Consider the following 10,233-nt stretch of genomic DNA (forward strand, 5'->3'; position numbering starts at 1 on the left):
CAAACTCTTGAGGGTTTAGTTCTTTGTATTCCTGAATAGTGAGACCTTACCTTATGCAGTTTTAATAACAAGTGAAATTTATTTGTTATTAATAAAAAGTGTAAACTTAATTAAAACTAAACTAGTACCTTTAGAAATATTGGCTACTAAATGAAATATTTGGGTTTTTTTTTTTCAATATTCTAGTACAAGTGGCTAACATCTCCCTCTTCAAAGGATGTTTTGAAAAGTAAACCAAAGAAAAGAACAATTGTCCTGGGAAGTGGTCGGAAAGGAAAAGCTACTATTCGTATTGGTAATATAGTTCTCCTTTTTGTATAGAAATAAGCTTTTAAATTCCCCCCCACACCCACGCACACACACGTTTTTGCTGTTGTGAAAGTCTGTGGGTTTAGAACAGGGGTGAGCAAAATATAGGGGCTGGCCCGTCAGGCAATTTCATCTAGCTAGGGGGCTACAGGGCAGCAGCAGGCAGTGGGGCCTTGGGGTGCTCGTGACCCACGCAGATGCTGCTGCCTGGCTCTAGCTAGTTCTGGGACTGCATGTGGTAGTGAGGAGCGTAATTAGGCTGGCCCACCTCTATCACGCAGGCTCCACGTGGTACACATGCAGCTTCTGGTACTCATGCACCACCGGGTTGCAGGGGAAGCCCAGCATGATGGGACTGGCTGCCTTCCCCTCTCCCTGCTGCCATATGCAGATCGCGGGACTCTGCCGGGAAGCAGGGGCAGGGCTTCACTCCACTTCTGTGAGAGTCCCAGGAGCTGTATGTGGTGGCAGGGAGCAGAGCCAGGCCTCTGGCTCCATCAGACGGGGCTTCCCTTTGGTGGTGCGCAAGTGTGGGGAGCTGCATGTGTGCTGCGTGGAGCCCTGGGCCTGGCTTCACTCCTCACCTCCATGTTCTCATGAATGGAAACAGTGCTAATTCAGAGGCAAATAGAAGAAATGGCAAATACAAATGACGTGGGCACATTTTTTTTGCCTCCAAGGAGATCACAGAGCTGTACACATTTACCCCCTGTTGAGATCATATGTTTTGGGGGAGGGAGAAGCAGGAGGGTTGGTGGGAAGAAAATGAATATAATAGTCTTTGGTTAAGAAATAACCATTTATAATTTTTTAAGAGAGTCTGTGGCCATTTCTCACACTCTAACTTGGAAGAGCTATATCAGAGCCAAAACTGGAGACCAGGCCTTTGCTTTCATTTGTTCTTATTGCTTGATAGAATTACACTGAGACCCCTTCTATATGTTATGCTTAAGGTGTGATTAATCAGGTAATCATGCCTTAAGGTGTGACCTAGCTACGCTTTCAACAAATTAATGGCATAATAAAAAAAGCTACAAAGTTATTCCACAGAAAATTTGTAATAACTTTGTAGCAGGTTCTGATCATGCCATTAATTGAGCATGTGGCCAAGTGTTCCCCTGTGGCTGGGAGCCCCATGAACTGAGGGGCTGCCAGACACAGGTGGGCACCACCTGCTGCCAGCCCTGCCGGATGACGAGGTTTCCAGTGGTGGCAGCGCTGTCAGCTGTGGGCCTTGCAGCAGGGAGAATGCTGCCTCTCTCAGCCTCCTTGGCTTCAAGGCTTGCAGCAGGATCAGTGTCAGCGTTCCCCTGTGCTGCCCTTGCTGCAAGTCCTGCAGCAACATGGGCTGTGGGGCTTGCAGTGACAGCAGTGCGGGGAATGCTACTGCCACACTGCGAGTCCTGCACCTGACGATGCTTCATCAGCGCTAATGTTCGCCCCGCTGCCAGCCCCACAGCATTGGCTAAAGATACTGCAGCAGGGTCAGTGTGGGGAATGCTGCCCCTGCTGCAAGCCCCACTGAGCCTTGTCAGCTGCAGGGCTTGCAGTCAGATGAATTAGTTCAGGGGATCCCAGGATCGCGATATCGGACTCGCCACGCACCAGGAATAAGACATAATGGGATTTAATATGTGATTCCACAGTTGTATTTCCTGCCATGCACTTTCAGAGGGCCCCTGAATTAGATCCCATTGTGCCTTTACTTGCATGTCTAGAGGGGTCCTGAGTTTGTGAAACATGTATGCTGTATTCATGTTTTTAGTGCTCTGCTTCCTTTAATCTATTTGAGAAGGTAGGACAATTTCAGTAAGTGCTGTACTTCAGGTCCAGTTAAATGTACTGGGAAGTAATCCAGTGTATGAAAGCATAAAATTCAGGCCATGTCCACATGATAAACTTACTGTCTGCAACAGCAGTGCCCTTCAACATGCTATTCTGATTCACACAGGCTCCTAAACTGGAAGATGTGTAGCTACACCCACTTGGCAGTACAGGCCAAGTGGGGTTACCTAATTGGCACTGTCTCACAGCAGTGTACCTGAAGATAGCGACACTGCTTCTGGTTGAGGAGAACCAAGATTTGTTTGGTAATATCTTTTATTGTAACAGTTAAGCAGTTGGGAGACATGTTAACAAACTTTGAGGCACAAAATATACTTTTAAAGGTCTGGGAAAGAAGGATATATAGCCTAAGCTAAATATTAGGTAATATCATTACTGTTCTTTAATTCTGTTATGTAAATGAAAATAATGTTAAGGGAAGCATGCTTAATATCACTGCTGTCAGGGACAATAAATTTACTCTGTAGATATTGCTGCAATAATTTGATCAGTTGGTGACCAGTGTTTTCATATGACCAGATAAACAGTCTTCACCAGTATTCACTAAAGCCTTGGAAAATTAGGATTTAGTACTTGAATTTGGAACAGACTAAAAGCAGGATAAAGAATAAACTTAGAAAAACAAAAACATGTTGCAGAATCTAACTTGCCACAACATTTCTGGTGCACTAAATACACAGATTTTTCATGATTTCTTCCCCTTAATTTCTACTTCTCTTGCTCTCAATTTCTTAAGTATTTTTAGGAAAGATTTTCCAGAATTGTACCAAACAACATCACAATTAATTATAAAAGGAAGAGGATGGGGACTACTGAGGGCAGGCTCCCAGTGCAGCCTCAGTAGAGCTTCTAACTTTTTAAGCTGCTCTGGTTCTTAAAGGTTTGGTAGAACAGTTATCTGCTTTCTGGTAACACAACCTTTCTAGAATACAAAATGCAGTGAATTTGCCCTATTGTACAAAACACTGTCATCTATCTCCTCAATTAAAAGTGCTTTTTGAACAAATTATTCATAACTTTGGTGTTTTCAGTATTTACTATTTAAATCATACTTAAATAGATAATATACTACATTATAAATAGTTTACAAAATAAATAATAACTAAAGCTGACAACTACGTCTTTCATCTTTTGCTTCAGTAATTTGGAGAGACAGAGGTAAGTATAATTAAGTTACATTGTGCACAGTAGGTTGGTTTAAAAAAGGTTGAATTTCAGGAGCATATGCAGGTAGAGGAGGAAAGTTCGTGCTGCTTGAGGCATTTAATATAATAAAATCAAACAAAATTTAGTTCTGTTTACCTTTTTTGACCCTGAAGAGGAACTTGATGTCTTATCAGCACAAATAGGCCTATTTATACTTCTAGAAATCTAGCTCTGTTATAAGATATTTTCCAGAAGTTTATACTTCTTACATATATGTTTTCAGATGTCACACTGGGTGTATCTACATAGATTTCATAGACGTTAGGGCTGGAAGGGACCTTGGAAGATCATTGAGTCCAGCCCCCTGACCAAAGGGCAGGAAGTCAGCTGGGGTTATAGGATCCCAGCAAGATAAGCATCCAATTTGCTCTTGAAAGTGTTCAATGTAGGTGCTTGAACCACCTCCGATGGCAGGCTGTCCCAGACCTTGGGGGGCTCAGACAGTAAAGAAATTCTTCCTTATGTCCAGCCTGAAATGGTCTTGTACTAGTTTACTTGTTTGCTTTAATGCACATTAGCCTATTTTAATGATCATTAAAGCATCACTTAAAAACCATGCTCTTTAGTTAATGCACATTAAAATAGGCTAATGTGCATTTTCCAAGTGCTTTACGAAGGAGAGGGCATTTTTTCACATGCTGTAGGATGCAGCCCCAGATGCCTTAATTAATGAGCTGCCCTAATTAAAAGTGCCCATACGTCACATGTATCAGCACCACCATGTATCCCCGTGCTGAAAAAATGATGGCGGGGTGCTTTGATTTAAAGCTCATTGAACACATTTTATTTTCAAGTGCGTTGTGGTGTGCAGTGTCGCTGATGCATGTGATGTGGAAAGCTGCCGGAGCATGTCAGTTTTTGTGCTTTAGCAGACTCGATTAGTCAAATATGCTCTGCGTTGGAGCAGGCTCCACACATGTGTATAGGAGCCTAGAGGTACTAGATTTAATGTACATTAACTAAAGTGCATTAATGAAAGTGTAGACGTGCCCTGTTTTTTGATTGACCACTCAATCTTGGATCTTGCATCGAAGTGTCTACATCCTGGAATCTGTTCCAGGCTTTAGTGCAAGTTAAACCAGTGTATGGACTAAAGAATAAAATCATGTAGTGTAGTGTTTCTCAACCCATTGGTTGCAACCTGAAAGTGGGTCTCGAGAATATATGAAAGGGATGCGAACAAACTTTAAAAATGGATCAACAGACTTTAAGTGGGTTTTCCTTTAAGGGAGAAAAATGTGGGAAGCCATGGCTATTCTCTTGCAGGCTGGCAGACTTCCAGCCTGCAAATTGGGCTGCTTAGGACCCCCTATACCCTCTACACACCCATCCCCCTGCTGTACCCGCTGGGGCCTGGGGACAGAGGACAGCAGTTTTGGGGGTGAGGGGCACTGGGTCTAGACCAGCCATCAATGTTTACAAATGGGTCCTGGTACAAAAAAGGTTGAGAACCACTGAACAGTGCACTCTACACGGTGTTCAAAAACAAAAGCATTCACTCTTATATATAGATTCCTTCTAAAACACTTTGTTTGATATGTGAATGTTTGAGAAAGTGATGAATAAGTACAAAAGCATCTTTTGAATGATATATCTAAGGAGTTTTAACTATTGCGGTTTCTCTGTGTTGTAGCTCTGACAGAGTCTTGTTCTTATCCTCTATTCCTGCTGTCCAATACAGGATTAGCATCAAAAAAATCTGTAAGTCCTGGAAAAAAGACTCCACTGGGTAAAGATGGTTATTCTCCCAAACCGTTACCGCCAGGTGCAGATGGTTTCCTGCCTTGGCGTACTGCAGAACGTGCAAAAAGATGCAGGTAAAATTCTTGGACTGGGAGGGAGAAAATAATACATGCGTTATGGATTATAGTTGAATTGTGTACAGTGGTTTAAAAGATTAGAATTTACAGGGTGTCCAAAAAAGGATTTTATATTGCATCCATAATGCTTTCTTTCCATGTTCTGTGTAAGTGTATATTGAAACCTAAGCATTTACAACTCTTTCTTGAATCCTTAGGTTTCAAAAAAAGTTTTTAACACAGTGCTAAACTCCTATTTCTTTTCATTGAATGGTTGACAGAGTTGTTTATGTTAGCTCTGCAGACCTATCATAGCTGACCAGGATGCTGTTTCTTCTCTCTTATCATCAACAGAATTATTTTAAATTCCAATCAATTTATGTTAGAATTATCTTGTTATACAAAGCACATGGTTATCTTTTTGTCAGTTTTATATATGAATCCCTATCTCTTTTCATATGTATGTACAAAAGTAGTCATACCCTGTGCTTCACCAATTGCTGTGTTACCTTTCTGCCTTATTTACCTGTATCTTTTGTTTGTGCATGTGTTCAGTGCAGTGTGGAGTTAATTGAATTTCTCATCTCTGCTCAGCTGTCACCTGGGAAATGAGTAATGACACAGCATTTCAGGAAAGACATATATCATTAGACTTTGGTCTTGGGAAATGTATCGGCTTCATCCTAGAGAGAGGAGTCAGGAAAGGCAAGGAAACTTTTTGAGCTGCTCCACTTCAGGAAACTTAAGCGACAACTTAGACTATGTGTATATCTGGGAGAAGGAGAAAATTAAAAATTAAAAGGGGCAGAGGAGACTGTTACTGTGCATTGTTCTTAAATCCTATAGAAGCAGCTTGGTCTCCTAGTCTTTGTGTAGCTATCTTAAATGTTTTGAAAAAATTATAAATATGAAGTTCCAGTATCTACTCATACTGATCTGAAGTATTAACTTTTAAAATTAAGATGTGAATTAATTAATTGCTCTGAGTTAAGGGCTTCAGAATAATTGAATACATTTTGCTCCATAGAGGAGGGTGGGACATGTCTTTGCATAATTTATGTCTAGTTATACTTCAAAGAGACTTGGTCAGCCTTGTTATAATATACTGAAGATAATTGGTATGTACATACGTCAGAGCACTCAAACTTGACCAATGGGTTTGATTATTGCTATTCAGATTGAAGGCTACATGCCGATATTTATTTCTACTAGAAGAAATTTCATCCAGTATAAAAATAGCCCAGGAACTGGACTCTATAGATGTTCCTCCAGCCTCATGGCTGGAGAGCTTCACAGGCAAGCTTTCCAGTTGAGGAGGATTAGAGGGCTGCTTTTTGGGCTGCCCCTGCCCTTGGGGGAAGCATTAATTTGACAGCCTGCCTTCTTCCCTCCTGGACTATGGGATGGGGGGGATCAGTTGTCCCATTTTGCCTTCTCCAGACCATGACTGCACTCTGGGAAAGGCCCAGGAGCCTTCTCTCTGGCTCTGCTCCTCCTGTTCCTTGGGAGTTAAGCCAGGGGAAGGTGTGCAGATGTTCGGTTTCCTAGGAGAAACTGTTCCGGAAGCTATTTAACCCTGGCTTTACTGGGTTAGTTTTCCCCAAGAAATATCTGCAAACTTCTTTGTTTTTTCTGGGAGAACCATAATTTTTGGTACAAACAGAATGTGTGTGGCCTGAGAATGAGCAAAGTCACAAACAACTAGAAAGGCTTCACCTGGTACCATAGCAGTTTTGTTACTGTAAACTCAATTCTAGATGCTGATTTATGCATTAACTTTCCATTAAATATACCGTACCATACCAGTTCAAGTCTCTCATCAGATATTCAAATCTTATGACAGGATTGGCCCTAGCTATGAGAGCTGTCTCCTTACTCATCTTCTCTAGGCTACCCATTGTCCTCCAGTACAATAAAACCATGAAGCATCATGGTTTTCACCATCATGATATCCAAGTACCTCTAAAGAATTTAGAAATAGAAGTAGCAATAGTAATCATTTCTTTTCCATTCATCTTTCATTGAAAGATTGAGTTTAGCTTTCTGAGCCCAGAATGCATTTGCAAGTCTGACATTTAGTTTTCAAGAAGAAGTGTGTATGTATGCATATTTTATTTCTCTTCTAAAATAGTTATTTTGGTCTTATAAGTACAAAAAAAAATAAATTAATGTGGAATATTCATGTAAAACAAACAGTTATACAGAAATAAAGGTTATTGTAGTGCTTTAGCTTGTAAAGATGTGTCTGGCAAAACGTACATAAGGGTATACAGCAGGGGTGGGAAAAATATGGCCTGTGGGCTGGATCTGGCCTGCCAGGCAATTTCATCTGGTCCGCAGGTGCCCACCAGTTAATTGTACTCTGCCCAGCCTGCGTGCTTCGTTGCCAGCCTCGTGCAGGAGGGCCCTGGCCCTGGCCAGGTCATACAGCTTCTAGGCAGGGTTACTACTGTAACTGCCAGGGAGCCTTCCCAGCTTCCAGTGGCTCCTCCTCATGTCCTTGCTATGGCGCTTGCTCTGGGGAGCAGGTAGGAAAGCTACAGCTGGGCAGGAACATGGAGCTTGGATCTGGTGGGAGCCCAGGGCCTGCACCCAGCGGGGTGGCAGGAGCATGGAGCTTGGGTGAGCTGGGTTTGGGGTTTTTGAGGGGGGGGGGGGTATGTGGGGACCCCCTCACATCCCCTCAGCTCCCATGACACACAGCCCCTGCTGGCAGCAGCAGCAGCCAGTGGCAGGCCCTCGGTGCTCATGCAGGCACCCAGTGGCGCGTGGCTCTAGCCAGTTCTGGGAGATACATGTGGTGGCAAGGAACAAAGCCAGGCCAGCCCACCTCTACCGTGCAGATGGGACTCGCATGCTCCTGGGGGGAAGCCCCACACGATGGAGCCTGCTGCTTTCCCCACTCCCTGCCGCCACATGCCGCTCACAAGACTCTGCTTCAAGTGATGGGAAGTTGCTTCCTGGCAAAGTCCCATGAGCTGCACATGGCAGCAGAGAGTGGGGAAAGGCAGCTGGCTTCAGTGCATGGGGCTTCCACCCAGTGGCATACAAGTCCCACGAGTTGCATGTAAGCCCCGCACAATAGAGGTGGGCCAGCCTGGCTCTGGTCCTCCCTGCTATGTGCAGCTCCCGGAACTGGCTGGAGCTGTGTGCTGCTGAGCAGCTGTGCCTGCATAGGCCATGAGCACCCCAGGGGCCTGCCTCCAGCTACTGCTGCCTCCGGCGGCAGGGGCTGTGCGTCACAGTGCCATGGAGGGGTGGTCCTCACTCCCCCCGCCGTCCATCACACCCACACCCACATCCTGCCCATACAACCCCCTAGCATATACACACACCCGCACTTGCAACCATAACCCCCGCCCCTCGACAATATACAAGAGTAAGACTTTATTTTTGAGCTATTTTGCAATCGCCTCTATATATACTATGCAAACACACATAAATTATGACAAAAGTATTTTTTGAAATAAAATTAAAATATGTTATAGTAGATGTTTGACTTTTAGCATATGATTTGGTTTTTATCTGGTTCCAAGGTGGCAACCCCCTCCCGAAAGGAGTTATTTCCAGGGGCAAGGGGAGGGACTTCTAGTGGCTAAGGTCAGGGGTTAGTGGAATGGGACTTCTAGTCCCACAGTGGTGACCAGGGGGTGGGGCACCTGTCAAAGGGCAGCCCTCAACAGTTCACCAAAACTCATTGAGTGGCCCTCCAACTGAAATAATTGCCCCCCTGCCCCCGGTGTACAGGTTATTAGGATACTTTTAGAATTAGAGGCCAAGATGTACACAATTGGATGAGTAAAGTTAGGTTCTGTAGTCCATGTTTTATCATCCTAATAAAATGTAATTTTCAAAAGTGGCAAGCACCCAGCATCTCATATTGACTTCAGAGGCAGCTGGAATAACACTAATCGTGTTGCTTGTTTAAGAATCCAGGTTGGATATCCAGTTTTGACAATCTTGGCCTATTTCTTGATTAGAAAGTATAGCTACCGTATGATAGAATGATACCATAATAACAGTGGGCGCCTATCCATGAACATGGAGGCTGCTCCAGCATGCTAGAGTTCCAGCTCAGTATAACAGACTCAGTTGAGCCTGTTTGGAGCATGATAATTGCTGCACTCCAGCAGCCTCCTGTCTCTTGTGTAGCAGTGTCCCCACGCTTAAAAATGGCAGTGGGGGCTCTTGAACTAAAGCTTGTTGAATGAGCTTTAGTTCAAATGCCCCTTCTGCCATTTTTAAGAACCAGGATGCTGATATGGGGGACACAGCGGCGCTTTTATTAGAGCAGATCTTGGAGCTACTCTAATTAAAGCACCAGCCCTGCCTCCCCTGGAGCATGTGTAAAACTGCCCAATACGTTCAAGGGATTCAGTCATGTATTTTTGTATCTTTTTGTTATAATATACTTTTATTATTCTCAATTATTATATACTTTTGAATGATTTAGAAACTTGTTTGTAACTGCAATCATGACAAATTGCAATATTTTATTTTTTTTAAAAACCACAAATATTTTAACCCTGTCATTTTAGGGGATTTCCAGTGGATAGTACCCATGAGTTACCACTGAAGATCCAGGTATTATGATTTCTTATTTGTGTATTGCTAGGGGATATTCACAATGCAGAAGATCAGCAATAATATAAATTGAAGAAATGCAGAATAGAGTGCTGTCTGATTTGTGATGCTTTATGGCAGTCTTTTAATTAAACTATGCGTAAGAAAATACTACATTGCCACAATTCAGCATTTCGGGAGGACCTTTTTTTATTTTATTACTGGTGTCATTCTTTTATAAATGAACAGGGTCTGGTTTTCTGTTTATTGTTGAAAAACATGATTTTTCTCCTTTTAAAGGCAGCTTTCAAGCCTGCAAGCAGCTATGTGGGGCTGGGAGGAGCAGGGCGAGGGTAATTGGAGGCAGGGGGTGCCATGTGTTTGTGTGTGCGCACACGCACTTCTGGTATGCAGCCAGGCAGGGTGGTGGGAGGTGCCCTGGCACCTGGATACAGGTACATCTATGGCGGGGGTGTTGGAGGGCCAGGGCTTGGGGACTGTTTGTGGGGGG

At 43.5% G+C, this 10,233-nt stretch overlaps 1 protein-coding gene across 2 annotated transcripts in view; it reads left to right on the forward strand.

Annotated features, from left to right (window-relative positions):
- CEP78 (centrosomal protein 78) overlaps window positions 1–10,233 on the forward strand; it is a 57,030-nt gene that overhangs the window by 18,972 nt on the left and 27,825 nt on the right. For both annotated transcript variants that reach the window (XM_019555185.1, XM_019555186.1), the window contains exons 8-10: window positions 187–295; window positions 5,042–5,177; window positions 9,698–9,743. In XM_019555185.1, coding sequence (XP_019410730.1) covers window positions 187–295; window positions 5,042–5,177; window positions 9,698–9,743 — 291 coding nt within the window. The remainder of the gene's footprint in view (window positions 1–186; window positions 296–5,041; window positions 5,178–9,697; window positions 9,744–10,233) is intronic.

This window comes from Crocodylus porosus, unplaced genomic scaffold (genome assembly GCF_001723895.1).
Source record: "Crocodylus porosus isolate Cpor-Errol unplaced genomic scaffold, CroPor_comp1, whole genome shotgun sequence".
NCBI classification, from domain to species: domain Eukaryota; kingdom Metazoa; phylum Chordata; order Crocodylia; family Crocodylidae; genus Crocodylus; species Crocodylus porosus.